Source organism: Cyclopterus lumpus, chromosome 18, assembly GCF_009769545.1.
Source record: "Cyclopterus lumpus isolate fCycLum1 chromosome 18, fCycLum1.pri, whole genome shotgun sequence".
In the NCBI taxonomy this organism is placed as follows: domain Eukaryota; kingdom Metazoa; phylum Chordata; class Actinopteri; order Perciformes; family Cyclopteridae; genus Cyclopterus; species Cyclopterus lumpus.
In genome coordinates, this window is record NC_046983.1 from 11,426,472 (window position 1) to 11,443,145 (window position 16,674).

Here is a 16,674-nt window from a genome sequence, read left to right on the forward strand (position 1 = left end):
TGCTACACACAGCCATGTTCTTCCGGTCAATAATTCATATGTAGGCCTGCAGCAGCGCAGTCACAGAGCAGCCTTCAATATTTACGGGAGACACGGGACGCCAAAAAGCGCACCGGGTGCACCACCGGACGAGATGCCCCAAAACACCCCGAGGCAGGACGACCAGCAGCCCGCATCCATGAGGTGAGGGCATCTCCACCAAATCTTTTTTTTTTTACGGGGTGGATTAGCTACATCTTCAAAAATGTGTGATCAGGTTTACTGCATGGGGGTTTTATGCAGATTTTTAAAAAAAAATTTAAGGGTTTTCAAACAAAGTTATATTTAATTTTCTTCTCCATTTCATTTGACCCGTTATATATTTATGCTTTTAGATATGGCCTAGTGTTTCTTATACATTTTAATGTCTAGTGTAGATTGTGGCACAAATTGCCTCGATGTTGAAAGTGTGAACTCGATGTCCAGGAAGTACTGCTCTCCGAGAGCCCAGACGCGGCCCTCCATCGCCACAGAGTACCAGGAGAGGTTCCTTCCCCCACACTGCCACACGGCCATAGTCACGGGCTCCACACAGAGGAACCCGTACCATGCCCTGAAGGGGCCGAGCAATGAAGAGAACACTTTGAGGTAATATCCAAACGTTGTTGCTCTCATGTTCTGTTCCTGGTGGGTGAGGCAGGGCCATGCCTCTTTGCCCCACCTGGGTGCCTGGTGTCCAGGTGTGTTGGTGAAAGTCACTCTGGGAGATGTAGGAGACTGATGTTGAGCAGAACACATTGAGCTATTTTGGTTAGCACATTATTTCTAAAAGCAGAAGGAGAATGAATATAGGGGATTGAACACGTTTTGAAACTCTAACCGTTTAAAAAACAAAGGAGGCAAATTCCCAACATTAACATGTGTTTCAGATCAATCCGTGTGACCAAAAAATGGGTGAAACAACCCCCGAATGCTCCGCTGCCATCCGAGTCACCCAAACATCACCGGAGATACAGCAGCTGCACACACAATCAGACGCACTTTGAAGCAGAGCAGATGGCTTCCAAGGTGGAGGACTACACATCAGTGTACAAAAGTAAGCAAACTTGACCAGCAGCAGAGTGTGTTTTTTTGCGGGAATAGTAAACAACAAGTATGCACACCATGATTCAAATTCCCACAGCTGTCTCTTCTCCCCCCCCCCCCCCCCCCCCCTCCCCCTCCCTCCCAGGCGATTTCCAGGCGTGGAAAGTAAAGAAGCGCCTGTCATACAAGCTCGTTGACAGCATGACAGTCACCCAAGGACTCGTCATCACAGACCGTCCCTCCCAAGGTCGCTTCCAGAACACTCCGGTCCAAGTTGCAGCCGACTCTCGTGCCGTCCCACAGGTGCGAAAAGCACCTTTTGAAAGCGTCACCAGCTACAGATCCGACTACGTCACCCACCCGGTGCAGCCCAGACACAGGGTGAAGCCCGAGCACCCGACCAAAGGTCTGCTTGCGGAGCCCGCTGTGCCTTTGAAGCCAAGGGTTGCCTGGGACCAAGACATTTGTGACGAGGCCAGCGCGTTCTTTCAGGCGTTCAAGGACTGGTCCGTCGCAAACAAGCTACTGGCAGACGACACGGAACACGAGTGCCAGTTGGCCAAACCGGGCCCCCCGCCGCCGTCTCAGCAGAGCAGAGGCACAACCAAGGAGCGCTTCGGTGGCACGACTACCATGAAGGAGGATTACAGATCTTGGGATGTGCCGCGGCGTAAAGAAGAGCGGGACAGGCCCAAGAAAACCACACGGCAGAAAATTCGCCATCCCAAATCAGATGAGAACGCTTCCAGCTGTCATGCCTCCAAAACAAACCACTGCCCTGATGAGAATGGAGCACTTTCCAACTTGGAATGCAACTGGCCTGAGACTGAAGACTCCAGGATGTACTGGACCAGATCTTTGCACAGAGTGTCCTGGAACGATGGTGGAATTTGTGGGGATCCCCCTCAGGTCCACCAAATGATCACCTGCATGGTTTCTAGCCGAAGCTGAGCTCTTCTAGAGACCAGGCTGGTGGTGAGATGTGGTGCTGCCACGCATTACTCCGGGTAGCTTCTACCATTACAACAATAAAAGCCATAAACGCAACCGAGATTATGTAACGCCAGCTATTTTTATACCATTAAGCGGCTCACTGATACTCCACAGCACAACTCACTTCGAGTGTTGTGTAACCTACTTGATTGAAGGCATTTCATATTGCGTTTGGGAAACGAGTTTACACAAGTTATGACTAAACGTGGTCCATCACAACAATTACTGAATGGTGTAGAAATAAAAATGTTGCGCCTGCTAAACAGTTTAACTTTTCATCAAGGACGAACACGCAAACAACTTATGGTAATGGAGCACTTAAAAAGTTATTTCTTTTAAAAGACAAACTGCATATGGCAAGGACAACTGTGTTATAAATACCAAACAATAAATGCTATGATAATCAAAGAATTATGTTTTTTATTAAAAAAAACAAAACAGGCAAATATCCTCAAAAGGAAATGCATGACTTGGACACGTCTTTACTGGGAGAACCTTTAAAACAGTCATATCTACATCACACACAGACTGTTTTAAAAAAAAAGCTATCAAATAAAAAGAAAAAGAAAAGTTTGCCAAACTCCAGTGCAAACACAAAATAAGGGGACATTTTTAACTGGTTTCACTTGTTGAGGTTTCCCATTCAACGTCAACGCTTCAAATCACATTACGTAAAGTCCACATCGGTAAACATGTACGGTCGTCAGAAACCAGCGTCGGCAGCTGTCAGTCTTCTTGGAAACGGATGTGCTTATGGGCCTCCTTGGCCCGGGCCAGGATGATTTTTTCGGCTTTGGATATGAGCTGAAGTGTTAAAAGAAAATAAGAAATTAGATGCGATAGTTAAATGAAAAAAAGGTGGAATGACAGTGTATCTGACAACATTATTCTCAGGTATTAATAACATATCCAAAAGGATTCAGAAGAAGCTCAAATATGCATCCTAATCCTGTCCACCCGTTCTACATTTTGAATATTGCAATATGAAACAGTGTGTATATGGATGTCTGTCAATACCGTGTCACAGACTAAGATTATATATCCCAAATTATTTGGATTTGTCATACTTTTACTTTTGATACAATTTACAGTAAACATCTTGTTTATTCAATCAAAAAGGAATAGTTAATAATATATTGCTATGCACAGTAACATGTATGTATATGTATTTTCCTGGGGGAACCCACCTTCTCCGTGCCCCTCTTCTTTTCCCTCGGACGATTGAGCTTGACTTGGCGGTCCACGAGGATCTTCTGCCAGTACCGTTGTTCATGGTCCCCTTTAAAAGTCATTGAATGGAGATTTATTATGCCAATATTATTACCCACGACTCCAAAAATTAAATCCACAGGTTCATAAGAAACTTTTGAAACACAGAACTGAAGGCGAGCTGACGGGCGCCGCCCCAATACATTATTTTCAGCCTCATCAATTATGAAAACCAGCGCAGTCATCCGAGTCCTCTTCTCGAGTGCACAGGCTGTGGGTGCTTTTCACGACGCCAACGTGTGCTTCCTCGCGTCCTCTCTCTCCTCCCTTCACCCGGACATCGTCCCCCCCTCCCCCACCACGGAGGATCTTCCGATCCCTTGAATGCACCGCGAGGAGACGACGAGCGAGGAGGCTTCTGAAGGAGCGAGGAAACACCGGTGTGTCCTTCGCAGAAGTCTATTCAGCATCCGTGACCCGTATAAAAGAGCCGGGACACACAGCTGGAATAATCTCAAACCATAACGGGACTTTTGAATTCATGAGTGTCGTTACTTCTGATGATCAAATGCACAATCAAACTTTTTGCCCTACTACGTTGCACCTTGATATTACTTGTGTTTTTATCCTTGAATATCGGCTACTTCTAGTTCAACTTCTATAATTGTGTAATTATTATTACCAAATTATATTGTCCTATATATTTAAAGCGTCTTTGAGTGTCTAGAGAAGCGCTATATAAATTCGAAGTATTATTATTATTATTATTATATAGAAGTGTGATATTTATATGTGTCTCTTTATTTGTGCAGTGCTTCACACAATAAAATACATAAAAGGCATGTCTGCACATTCTTGTCTCATTACGCTCTTTGTGAATTGAATTAAATAAATATACGTGATTGCTGTGAAAACTGTTTTGATCATTAAAACACAGCATTATAACAACAACAATGGATGTATGATGCAGCTGTGACACACGTCACATGTAATTGACATTGCTTTAAAATGCAGACTCCCCGAGGCGAGGATGACTCCCTTTGCTAAGAGCCTGGAGATCTCGTGGGCGGGACCAAGAGTCACATTAGCGCTGCGGGATGAAAAGAATAAATCTACCGTGAGCGAGGGAAATAAAAATGCATACCTGCGAGAATCTCGACCTTCCAGCTGTGCTCTTTCTGTAGCTCTGCTCTCGCCTCACTGACGGTCTTAGCATCTTCCGGGGTGTGGAAGCGGATGAAACCCTCAGCATCGCCGTCCAAGGTGTCAATGTAAGCTACCGGGGATATTTTGGACAGAGCATCCTACGTAAAAAAATATATAAAAGAATTCAAACTTTGGTCAATAACCTTATAGATGTCTGTTGAATGAGATTTAAGTTCGTAACACTGGTAAACCTGTGTTAGAACTTTACAATGAATGAGGGCCCGACTCACACAGCAGAGCGTGTTGGTGAGCCTAACGTTCTTGAATATCAAAATGTATAACTTGTAGCGCTCAGTTATGTGTGACTTACGCCAACCGGTGCAGCGTTGCTTGTTTGGAGAATGTTACGGGACTCTTGCTAATCCAAATAAAACTGTTGCTTTACGAAACCTGATTAACCATCTGGCTTTGAATCCAGACGAGAGGCAAATCATTCTTTGATACGATGCTTCGATACCATCACAGAAACTTATATATCAAAAAGAGATTCTTTAGAAACCTGTACCACATACAGATTCTATTTTAGTCACGAACAGTATCTTGGTTTGTCATTTCTTATGATTTGATATAGATGATGTGGATAACTACCAGCAGGGCGGACGAGTTACATCGTACCTTGATGAACTTCCTCCCTGGCAGCGGCTTGTTGTCTGTGATCTTCATGATGACGCCACTGGTAAACTGAGGGCCTTGGGCAATCTCTTTCTCACTCTTCTCACCCTTCTCACTCTTCTCACTCTTCTCACCCTTCTCACCCTTCTCACCCTTCTCGCTCTTCTCAACTAGAAGGAGGAAACAAACATTATTGCATTGAACAGAGCTGAAACCTTCGTGTTTATGTATTCCAACCGGCAGCAGCAGAGCCATCTCGCTGCTGAGAAGATGTCCATCATGACCACCGACTCGTAATTATTGAGTTTGATTTGATGTTTTTTGAGTAATGCTTTGATGTCGGTACTGTTGAGAGGACAGGTTTAACTGTCATCTTCAACAATGTTAGAAGGTAACAGTTAAGCACTAAAACGTACCAGTTTTGGTAAAAATTATGAAATTGCTATAAAAACAAAAGACATATCTCCCACAAGAAACTGATTTATTTATTTTTTCTCGGACAACTTCATTGGACTTCATTTCAGCATCCGTCTTTTGCTTTAATTCATATCTTCAGATCTTTTGGTTTTAAAACCCTTATTTAAACAGTTTGTCCATCTGAACTGGAATCACTAAAATAATTAAGGACAAAACTCACCGTTACCTTCTTGAGCATCGTTGTTTTTCTCCACTGGACTCTTGTGCTCCTTGTGATCGATCTTATTGATGCACCTCTTCAAGGACGTCATGCTGACCTTCTGCAAGGTCAGATACTCGTCCTTCAACTCCAGCCACTCTTTCCTAATGCAGCCAAGAGAGGAACAAATCGTCAGCGTGTTGAAGTACTTTTGGTTCTGTCTGGGGTTTACAATTATGAATTCATTCTTCTTGACACATGAAGAAGAACGTAAGTGGAATCTTACTTGGACAGAACCCGCAGTGGGATGACTTCTTCCCCTATTTTCAGCTTTTCCTTGTGTTTCTTATTTCTCTTCCTCTTTGCTTTAACTGCTGAATCATCTCGGTTTTCTTTCCCTTCTTCAACGCCTCTCTCCGTGTCACTTTTAGTGGGTGTATCTGAAAGGGGAACACAGTTAACACATTAACTAACTCCTGGTTTCATTGCTGTAAAAAACGTCATCTATTGTAGATTTTTAGGAAGTGAAGAGAGTGGAAATAAAGCTACTTGTATCTTGACTTGTTTTCTCATCTTCAGTGTTTCCGGATTGTGGACCATCACTTACTAGGCTTAGTTAAATCTTTCTCCTTCTCTCCAGCTTCACTTTCACTCGTCCTCCTCATCTTAGACGGCACGTCACTGTCGGAGTCCTCTGCCGTCTGGGACCGACGTCTTTTTTTCTCCGACAGTTTTTCAGGTGTCTTCCGAGTGGCGCCGACATCCGATTCAAAATCCCCCGTTTCCGTGCGTTTCCTCTTCGGCGCCGACGGTTCTTCGTCCCTCTCTTTCTCTCTGGAGTCTTCAGCAAGTGTATGTACTGCGGCACCTTCTTTCTTTTTCTTTCTCTTTCTCTTTTTCTTCTCGTCTTCCTCACCTGCCGCACATGAATGTCAATGCAACAAATTGCATTTAAAAACAAAAACGTTGTTCATGGCCCTGTGGTTGAACTGCTCTCTATGCGCACACACACACACACACACACACACACACACACACACACACACACAATTATTATTTATTTTATTTGTATTAAATTATTTTGTATGCATTATCCTTATTTCCCCTCTTCTTTTTTTCTTGGAATGAGCACCATTTGATGTTTGTTGTTCTTTGTGTGTTGTACACTGTACCTAAATATCATGTGTACCAGGACATACAACTGAAACATTGACAAAGAAAGTGACTGTATGAAAATACGTATTGTTATGTTGTTGAAAACTATATAAAAAGTGATATGATGCCAGCATCAGATTTCTCAATAGACCGGGATTTTCAGTTCATGGGGAGGTAGAGAGAGGAAGTAAATGAAGCAACTGCATATAATTGTACCTGATGGATTGTCGGCTGGCAGAGGGAAGGACTTCCCACTTTTCGTCTTGGGGAAAATCCCTGGCTTCCTGGGAGCATCTTCGGGGGGGTTGTTCAGCATCTGTTTCAACGGTCAGAATTGTCCGTGAGTTTTCTTCATGCCAAAATCCAACACTGGGCTGACTGACTTAAATCAGGTATTTTAGGAAACAATGACATTGTATTGATTGTATTGAAGTTATCACCTCGATGGCCTTCTGTGCTTGTTCCCCCGTCTCAAACTCTACGAAGGCAAAGCCCTTGGGGTCGTTACTGGTCTTGTATCTCGGGATGCTGACGTAAACCACATTCCCGCAAGTTGTGAACACTCTCTCTATCCAGCTGTGCGTCACGTCTTTGGGCAAGAGTTCCTTGTGAAGAAATAAAAGTATTATCTTATGATCCAACAGTATTGTTAATACCACCAGGCATATAACACTTGTCAAAAATAACCAGCTCATGAGTATGCAAGTCTCCATGCAGAAAAGAGCTCAATGTAAGATCCGTTTCCTATGATGATGAACAGCCATATTATGGATTAATACATTATATTATACATTAACATGTTTCCCTATAGACAGTTTACACGGGACAACTTAGGTCTATGTTTACGTCCTTTAATTCACAAACACTGCACCAGAAAATTAAGTGGGACACATTTGGAATGGTTATGTTTGCAACTAAAGATACAATTATTTGTCTTTCTGTATGCGTTTTTGAGTGAAATAACATTTGAGTGAAATAAGAACATAACATTTTTTTTTTTTTTACCACATAGACTGTGCGATCGTCAACATCATTTGGTACGTCTCCAATCGGAAACTGACGCCTAACTTTATCTCCCTCTAAGTTAACCTGAAACAAAAACACATTTGTGTTACATTACATTCATGGGACATTAGTTTAGAGCCATGCACAACCTCTCAAAAACATTAACAAAACATCATTAAAAAAAAAATGTGTACCTCAACGACAGTAGAATTTTTCAGCGCTCTGGCAATCAGCTTGGTGTCACTCGTCAGAATCTTCATTCGATTGAAGCTTGCCAACATAAATATATCAACATCTAAAAAAAAAAATAACATAGTTGGTACAATGTTTAAGACCAAAACGATTAGATGGCTAATATACATGTACTGATATTGATAGTCGCTTACATCCATCATCCGACTCATCAATGATTTTTTTAAGAAAACGGTCCTTATGAAGATTGACATCTCCAAACCAGAAGTCCACCTGCCTCCTCACATCACCCAGCAGCTGTTTCACACGGGACCTCTTCTTCTTTTCAGTCTCCTTGTTCTTACTGCTTGGTTCTGCGTGCGCAGCTTCCCTCTCCGTGGCAATCATCCTGCGGCTGAGACGGTAACACAGGTCAGCAACATGCACGCTCGTCAAATAGCGCAGGAAATGAGATTCACGGAGTCCATTTACGTAAAGCGTTACGTTGAACACTTTGGTCGTGAAATAACGTTCACACAGATTAACCCAACAGGGTAAACACGCCCCTTGAGTAGCTGAATAAATAAGAGCCACACTAGCGTTAGTTAGTAAACCACCGTAAGATGCCCGTGGGTCCCGTTAGCGAGCCGTTGGTGTGTTAGCTATCGCTAATGTTACCGTTTATTTAGCAAACAGCTTGTATGTCGGTTCGCGGGTAGTGGCATTTTTAAAAAGCTATAGTTATGCCCGCTGCATTTTCAAAACACGTCGACGCTCACTTAACATTGAACTGGCATAACAATAAAGATAACTCACCCTATTTTAGATGAGGATCCCGTCTAGATTCAAGCGCTGCATATACACAATATAACGAAAAACGGGTTAGCTCGCTGGCTAACCTCATATGAATAACTTGAGTTGTCGCAGAATATATTCGTCAGAACAGACTAAGGGGAAGCAGTTTATACAACTTCCGGTAAATTATTCCAAAATAAAATGCGACAGATGCCTCGTATACGTTGGAAGTTTCAACATTTTATTGTTAATTGTCCACATGTTACAACAAATCGGATCAGATTTTCTAAATAAATTAAATATTGAAAAAACACGTAATACACACATGACATATATTAAGTTGGAATTCACAAGGAGTAGCATTTTAAATTAAAAGAGAAGACAGATCAATATATGATAATACATAGTACTAGAAATAAAGTGTCCCATTATTAAACGTCTTTCAATAGATATTTTAGTAATGATGTGATAGTGTAACGTACACCATATCGTGCCGGCGAGCTGGGGTGTCTCGTGGCCGGTTAGCTCAGCTGGTTAGAGCGTGGTGCTAATAACGCCAAGGTCGCGGGTTCGATCCCCGTACTGGCCATGAATATTTTCTTTCAACAAGCCTTGTCCTCAACTATGAGTTTGTTTATGCAAAGCATTCAACATTACATGTTATTCTGTATGTTCTATCTTGTAACTTGAAACGGGTGTAGTCCTTTTCCTGTTAGTAGTTCAATATCTGGTCAAACTTGTTGAGCTTCTTGCTCATGTCATCCTCAGTGCAGCACTCAATCCTGTGCTTGATGAGCTGTGATAGTTCCTTGTAGAAAGTCTTCGCCCACTGGGCCTCTAAGCAGTGGACTGATATGTTGCACACTTTGTGGAGTACCGTCACTAACTTCTCGTTGCTGCTGACCTCGCACCTTTTGAAAACCCATTTCCCCCACTCTTCCCACATATCATCATCTGTGAAGCTCACAGTTATGCTTTCTTGGGTGCAAAATGACTCTGGATCTGTGTCACCTACGTCATTCCATATGGCTCTGTATGAAGACGGAATCAAAAGAAGCGTAATTGATATATAAACAATTCATATTGTTGAAATATGTATGATAATTATTTGTTGAAACAAGTCACACTTACACAACTTTCTTCAGAGGGTTTGGGGTCAAATCACTAAGTGACAGCAGACCTTTGTAAGTCACTCGGTTTCCCTCCATCCTGTGAAGGCATATAGCTCTGAGTAACATGTCCTGAATAATGTATTGAATGTTTTACACCTGAATTACTCCGCCAACCAAATAAGGTTGCAAATATGAAATGATATCCTTTTTTAATAGACATTATGTAGTTATTATAAGCCTTCCATCCATTTAAGTGCCTTAACATTTTAGTATGTAACCATCTAGTCAGCAAAAAGCTAAAGAAAATGTGAAAAGACTACCCAATAGCACTAAATGACAGGAGACTCCAGATACAGAACATTTCATAGGAATATAAATGCTGTTTTGTTGTTTAATTGTACAGCTGTTATACTGAGCCGGAGTGAAGTTAACCAATCAGTAAGTTTACTGGATGGGGATGAAATAATTTATTTCCCCAATACTTGATCACATGACATGTTGGGATATGTCTCTTACCACAGCTCTTGAAGTTTTTTCTTCACCCGTATGGCACTAGAAATAGCCAGTAGTTCATCATCACCGATGTCTGACCATCCAAGTCTAAAATGGGAAGTGTGAAACATGTCTGGGTGATTCATTATTTTCTAATAACAATTGTACTATTTATATCCACTTTGTGCTTGTAATTGTGTCCATACATATACATATTGGTTTTCTTCTCATCAACTGACATCTTACCCAAGGTGGGTTATACTTTCTGACACTTGCAGCATATCTGCAATGACTAGAGCAGTGTTCATATCGAGGTTGTTTTCTCCAAGCCTTAAAAATGAAAAAGTGGAATTAGTGCATGAACCACAATATATATTTCTCAACATGGTGGTGGTGAAACCTGACACTTCACTTCTTGATGCGGGCAGAGCGATATGCATTACCCACATGGAACTGCAAACATGTCAAAACAAGTTAGACAATGAGCTGCTGACACATGGAACTTACCAAAGTCTTTGGCATCTGAGCAGCAGGGGCTGCATGCCTCGGAGTGCGTCACCGCTTACTCCTGTCCCCGTCAGATCCAGCTCTGATATCATGCCCTTTGTAAGATTCAAGAAGTACTTGATGGCATTGTAATCCATTTGGGAGAGTATTTCATCGCTGACATTCACCTGCAGTGTCTTTGGTTGCACAGCAAGGGCCAGAGACGGGTCCTGTTGCTCAAACAGGCAGTGTAAATGGTTTAAGATATGGGCCCCACTCTCACACAGCGTTGTAAGCTCTCGGATGATCCTCTGACGATAGTCGTCCACTTTGTCCTCGTGGCAACTCAGCCCCACCTGCCTTGATAGAAGATTAGCATTGCGTTCAGAGAGGATTCCAGAAAGGAAGCGGTTGAAGAGGTCCAAATGTCCGTTGCTGGATCCCTCCCCGAGACCCGCACTGTGCTGAAGTGCATCAGGTAACGGGTGATCCGTCACTGCACAATAAACTGCAGCGAAGAACTCTTGAACGGTAAGATGCGCAAAGGAGTAAACCTCCTCAGTGCAGCCGGGCTCTTGTGCCACGGTCTTGTCAAGAAAGGTGCTCACAAGGCTGCATCCCTCTAACGCCGCAACATCTCGGTCGCTGCCGTAGAATAGAGTCTGATGCTCCATCAGCTTTTGGAAGGCCAGGCGTCCCAGCTTCAGCACGATATCCGACAGCGCCTGGACGGTCCCTGCTCCTTGCTCTCGGCGAAATGTTTCGGCCCTCGCTTGAGTGTGAGAGCGAAGCATGGCCACCAGGTACTGCACATAAATGTCCGTCATGGTCTTGGGGCCCTCTCCACAGAGGTCTTTGCTTTCTTTGAGGATGCAGCACACGATGTAGCAAAACGCAGGTATATAGCACAGCGTCAGCATCAGTTCGTTCGCCGACACCACCGCGAACATGCGTTCCGCAATTGCGCCGTCCTGGAAATAACGTAAGAAGAAGTCTTGAACTTCGGTGACGGAGAAGCCAGCGATGAGGACAAAGCGGTCGACGCAGCCCACAGGGATGTGGTTGATGGCCGCCGGTCGACTTGTGAGCATGACCGAAGCGTTGGGAAGCAGCTCACCTTGCATCAGACTCCCAAAGACCTCCACCACATCCGCATCTTCATCTGGCTCGGTCACAAATGCGTCCACGTCGCAGCTCCTGTAGTGTTTGAACTCATCAAAGCCGTCTAAGATGATCAGCAGTTTGTCGTCATTCGCTAAGATGTTATCCAGTTCCTTGGCGAGGTGCCTGTTTTTACGCAGGACCAGCTCCCGGAGGTTGGTTGGTTTGTCGATCAGATTCAGGTCTCTGAAGGTCATGTGAACGATGAAGTCAAATCCAAGATGGTCCCGGTCTCCGCCAAAATCAAACAGCATTTTCTGCACCAGGATGGTTTTTCCGATGCCGGCCACCCCCGACACCAGAACCTTCTTGACCGGACGCTTTCCATTTGCGCTTGAAAAGAGTTTGGCTGGCGCGATTTTCCGCCGCACCGTCGACTTCTGCTGCAGAGACAGTCGCTTTTGCCCAAACGTCAGCACCTCGTGTCTTTTGTTCTCCAATCCCTGGTGTCCGTCGGCCAGCAACAGATTGACATAATGTTCGGAAAAAAGGATTTTCTCTCCGTGACGAGTGTTGTAGAAGAGCATGCCCTCGCTCCGACGGGCGAGGACGTCTCTATGCTTTTGTTTGACTTTGTTGTACTCTGCAGAAGAAGATAGGAGTCATGTTGATTTGTCCTGTGTGCCAACTGAAGAACACGTTTAATAGTGCTTCTTGAACGCCACAGAATGTACTGTTCATATGAACAAGTGTTTAACTCATGACATTATAGTCATCTTTAAATGTGCCAATGACTAGCATACCAAACTTAGGAAAATGGTGTCACAAAATGATTTGGAGCTGATCATTCATGCATTTGTGTTTTCACGTTTAGACTACTGTAATAGTTTATTTTTATGTCTAAACAAGAAGGAGCTGTCTCGTCTGCAGTTAGTGCAAAACACTGCAGCGAGAATTCTGACCCGCTCAAATAGGAGGACACACATCTCCCCTATTCTCAAAGCACTTCATTGGCTGCCAGTTTCCTTTAGGATCAATTTGTAAAATTCTGGTTTTAACTTTTAGAGCTTTACATGGTCAGGCTCCACCGTATATCAATGATCTGATCCAGCCTTACACCCTCTGAGGTCTGTGGGTCAGAATCTGCTGATGGCTCCGCGCACCCGTTTCCGGACCAGAGGAGACCGATCTTTCCAGGCTGTTGCTCCCAGGCTTTGGAACGATCTTCCGCTCTCCCTGCGCTCAATGGAGTCTGTTGACTCCTTCAAAAAGAAACTTAAGACCCTTTTATTTGTCAAGGCTTTTGTTTAATTGCCTTGGGGCTGCTATGATTGTCATTGAGTTGTCTTGGTTAAATGTGTATGTACTTCTTAATCTGTGTATTGTTTTATTGTAATTATGAAGCGCCTTGTGACCCTGGTCTGCGAAAGGCGCTGTACAAATACATTTTACTTACTTACTTACTTACTTACTTACTTACTTACCTACGGACCGAGGCTGGTCTGCGTCACCTTCTTGGGAGTGCGTCTGTGCCTCTTGCTGATGACTGCTGATTGAGAGAAAGATCTTAGCCGCTTCCTCGCCTTTACACGTCAGGATATCCAACACCGTCCTCACTCTGGCCCGGGGCCCCAACCGGCACAACACCTCCTCACGGTCATCCCGAGTGAACACTTCCCGACTGACTAAGATGTCCAGCAGAGAGTCGATCCGCCCCTCCAGTTGGTCAACGAGGGAAACACGCAGAACCCCGAGTGCCGTCAAACAAGATTTACAACCCCCGTTTTCCACCATCACCAATCTGGTGATGGTGCCAGTTTCAATGGGAGCGCATGTGAAGCAATTTTCCCCCCTCAGAATTTAGAGGAATCCTGTGAACGCATGTCCCTCTTCAAATGGCTGAGAAGCAGGATGTAAACTGCGTGTCATAAATACAGAAAGAGGAAAGCGTTACAACACTGTGTTGATTAAAGAGCGAGGTTGTGATAATGCTGACGTGCATGTCCTGTTCTTCCTGTTAATGGTAGAACCTCCCATCCCACACAGTATGTGTGTCACAAGGTGTTGGATGAGTGTACTGGTTTGACAGTACTTAGTAGTTAGATGTCTAATACACTCTCACAAGATACTGCAGTCAGAACCACGACATATTATGAAAGGAATGTATTTGGTTTTATTTAATAATACACCAGGCATGAGCAGAAAGCAACACATCAGTTTACCAGCAGAGGGTCCCCATTGCATGCACATCAAATACCCCAAAAAAACCTTTAGGGAAATGAATACTTAAAACCCACCCCTGTAATTATTTACAAAACTATGCACAAGAACACACATAAAATAAATAGTTGAGAGGACAAAACAAATATCTACATAACTTAAGAGCATAGGTAATATGTTAATGATGTTTTCCTTTGACAAAGTCAAAAGATCACACCTAGAAAGGCCACGTTATCTGCTGAGGCAGCATGTGTTGCACTTGATGATGAAGCATTGTGGAATTCGTATTGAACATAATGTCAAAGGTGCAAACCCTGCACAACAAGTATGATATGATGATCTGATGTTCCCTACTGATGTTCCCTACTGTTTTAATCAATATCCAAATGTAACACAGAGTTCATATTGACATGTTTTATGTTCCACTGACACTAACATCTGTCCAAGGGAGAAGACTGTTTCCCCAAAATGTCACACTAAAGCTAAAATATCATTTGGTGAAGAGGAGGAACAGGTTCGCTCCGCTTGTGTTTAAACGTCACAAAAGTGGTTAAAGGGGCATTTGAACAATTATCTTTCCACGAAATAACAACATCACAAAGCAAAATATATAAACAATGAAACTTTACAAACTAGAAAAACAAAAACTCTACAAGCCATGTTCTTAACAAAGACTTGGATGAGTTGAGTGCAAAATAAGAGTCTTTTTTCCCCCAAAATTGACTTGCTACTGTCATACACCTCCATAATGCAAGATACATCTTTATCACGTCCTACTTTTTATTGCACCAGAAATGCAGTTACTGCGCCTGCAATCCTAATTCCTTTCAATTCAATTCAATTTCAATTCAGTTTATTTTGTATAGCCCAATATCACAAATTACAAATTTGCCTCAGAGGGCTTTACAATCTGTACACATACGACGTCCCTGTCCCAGGACCGTTCCTCTTCGAATGACTTGACCAGTCGTTACGTGCTAAATTACCCAAAAATAATAGCAAAGATCATGGTCTTTTTTACCATGTGGCTGATACCAAATGTACTGCAGATCATGTATCAAATATTATATATATATATATATATATATATTGTTTATATGCAGCATTGTGCTGTATACAAACAAGTTTTTACCTATACCTCTAAATGCTCATTTAGCATCAGAACTATTTATCAACACAATTATGGAGGTCATCGCAATAAAGAAGAAACACACAACTATCCAGTGGTTATAAAGAGCTCAGGGCTCTACCCAGAATCTCTGGGTGTGAAGTCAATCATTGGGAGAAAAAAAACTGTATTTTAATTGCATATTTGTGTATTGAAAGCTAGATTGCTTAACAATATGCATCCTATGTTGGAGATGAAGTGATGGTGCTACAACAGAAAGACGGTGGTGCAGCATCGTTGTCCCATTCTTTAAAAAAAGAAAAGAAAACTAAAATTACACCAGATATCTTACATGTGGATAGGTTGTCCTTTATGAGTTCCCCTTTATGGAGCCGCGCAGTCACCACACGTCTCTATTAAATCAGAATGGAAATATATCTTACGTAACGTTTGCATAATTTAGGAAAGCTCCATGACAATTTCTTTTTCCAAAGAAGTAAAAGCGAAGCTTTCGTTAACGGGTCTGTCACTTCACTCGAAACTTAAAAAATGTAAACCCACACATATGAGATCTGTGAGGAAAGTAGATCACAACCATCCAAACATTCCTTCACCCATCCAAGACTGATCGTTGACGACAGCTGTGGGTGAAAGTATGGGGCGTCGAGGTTTCAAGTCTCTGTTGGCTGTCGGAGCATCTCCCCCCGACCTCTCCAGGTGGTGCGTGGCCCTCGTCTTATAACCCCGCCCTCAGGTGTTTTGGCAGGACTGACAGCAGCGGCTCTTAAACTGGGGCAGCGGACAAAGCTCCAGCTGTCGAACCTTCTCGCAGTACCTTGTGCTGTCTCGACACTCTCCTGCTGGAGCACACAGGCGTTACACTTTTACTACACACGCTCACAGATAGTCAAGTATCGAGCCGTGCAGTGTTGTATGATGCGGATTCAAGAACCTCTGAATCTTCCATCACAAGGACCGATACAGGAAAACATTCCTGCCCACGGCAATTAGACTGTACAACAAAGCACCTCTGGCCAGACCCTCTGGGGACTCATTTTCATTTTCACTGTACACATTCACATTTACATTTATGTTGATTTACACTTCATATACACTACACATACTTTGCATTTTGCACACTCTGTTTAAACTTAAATTAATGTCCTTAAATACACACTGCACAGTTATTCGTATTCTATTGTGTATATATATATTTTACATATTTTGCACATTTTGCACACTCTGTTTACATTTCATTTAATTGAATTTCCTTAATACACACGGCACAGTTATTTGTATTCTATTGTGTATATATATATATATATATA

At 42.9% G+C, this 16,674-nt stretch overlaps 3 protein-coding genes and 1 non-coding gene across 11 annotated transcripts in view; 1 reads left to right on the forward strand and 3 right to left on the reverse strand.

The window, feature by feature from the left end:
- Window positions 1-2,450: 2,450 nt before the first annotated feature.
- On the reverse strand, window positions 2,451-8,991 carry larp7 (La ribonucleoprotein 7, transcriptional regulator). Of its 2 annotated transcripts, none has more exons than XM_034557003.1 (13): window positions 8,849-8,991; window positions 8,248-8,447; window positions 8,056-8,156; window positions 7,862-7,945; window positions 7,297-7,461; window positions 7,073-7,172; window positions 6,309-6,617; window positions 5,988-6,141; window positions 5,723-5,865; window positions 5,089-5,255; window positions 4,412-4,571; window positions 3,246-3,337; window positions 2,451-2,862 (listed from the first exon to the last, which is right to left on the reverse strand). In XM_034557003.1, exons 2-13 carry the CDS (start codon window positions 8,438-8,440, stop codon window positions 2,785-2,787), a joined length of 1,746 nt encoding a protein of 581 aa, XP_034412894.1. In that variant the 5' UTR covers window positions 8,441-8,447; window positions 8,849-8,991; the 3' UTR covers window positions 2,451-2,784. The 2 variants fall into 2 exon arrangements, with proteins under 2 accessions (XP_034412894.1, XP_034412895.1); XM_034557004.1 differs by having other exon boundaries at window positions 5,729-5,865; window positions 8,849-8,984.
- A 56-nt stretch (window positions 8,992-9,047) lies between these two features.
- Window positions 9,048-14,014, reverse strand: LOC117747623 (NACHT, LRR and PYD domains-containing protein 3-like). Of its 7 annotated transcripts, XM_034556998.1 has the most exons (7): window positions 13,503-13,571; window positions 13,136-13,280; window positions 10,939-12,661; window positions 10,678-10,761; window positions 10,456-10,539; window positions 9,959-10,036; window positions 9,048-9,858 (listed from the first exon to the last, which is right to left on the reverse strand). In XM_034556998.1, the coding sequence occupies exons 3-7, from the start codon at window positions 12,603-12,605 to the stop codon at window positions 9,540-9,542; spliced, it is 2,232 nt and encodes a 743-aa protein (XP_034412889.1). In that variant the 5' UTR covers window positions 12,606-12,661; window positions 13,136-13,280; window positions 13,503-13,571; the 3' UTR covers window positions 9,048-9,539. The 7 variants fall into 7 exon arrangements, with proteins under 7 accessions (XP_034412889.1, XP_034412886.1, XP_034412890.1 ...); XM_034556995.1 differs by lacking the exon at window positions 13,136-13,280 and having other exon boundaries at window positions 13,503-14,014; XM_034556999.1 differs by lacking the exon at window positions 13,136-13,280 and having other exon boundaries at window positions 13,495-13,618.
- On the forward strand, window positions 9,343-9,416 carry trnai-aau. Its single transcript has one exon. It is a non-coding gene; the product is annotated as a tRNA-Ile (tRNA).
- Window positions 14,015-15,329: 1,315 nt separating the features above from the next.
- LOC117748154 (ADAMTS-like protein 1) overlaps window positions 15,330-16,674 on the reverse strand; it is a 74,946-nt gene continuing 73,601 nt past the window's right edge. The window contains exon 28 of the mRNA XM_034557788.1: window positions 15,330-16,206. Coding sequence (XP_034413679.1) covers window positions 16,097-16,206 — 110 coding nt within the window. The 3' untranslated portion in view covers window positions 15,330-16,096. The remainder of the gene's footprint in view (window positions 16,207-16,674) is intronic.

Excerpts from the sequence above, each read along its gene's own strand:
- larp7 (XM_034557003.1), bottom strand. The coding sequence starts at position 8,440 with ATGATTGCCACGGAGAGGGAAGCTGCGCACGCAGAACCAAGCAGTAAG. Across the intron at positions 7,173-7,296 it reads AAGCACAGAAGGCCATCGAG|ATGCTGAACAACCCCCCCGA; the intron begins GTGATAACTTCA and ends CCGTTGAAACAG. Across the intron at positions 3,338-4,411 it reads GAAGGTCGAGATTCTCGCAG|GGGACCATGAACAACGGTAC; the intron begins GTATGCATTTTT and ends TGACTTTTAAAG.
- LOC117747623 (XM_034556995.1), bottom strand. The coding sequence starts at position 13,812 with ATGGTGGAAAACGGGGGTTGTAAATCTTGTTTGACGGCACTCGGGGTT. Across the intron at positions 12,662-13,502 it reads AGACCAGCCTCGGTCCGTAG|AGTACAACAAAGTCAAACAA; the intron begins GTAAGTAAGTAA and ends CTTCTTCTGCAG. Across the intron at positions 10,037-10,455 it reads AAAAAACTTCAAGAGCTGTG|GATGGAGGGAAACCGAGTGA; the intron begins GTAAGAGACATA and ends ATGCCTTCACAG.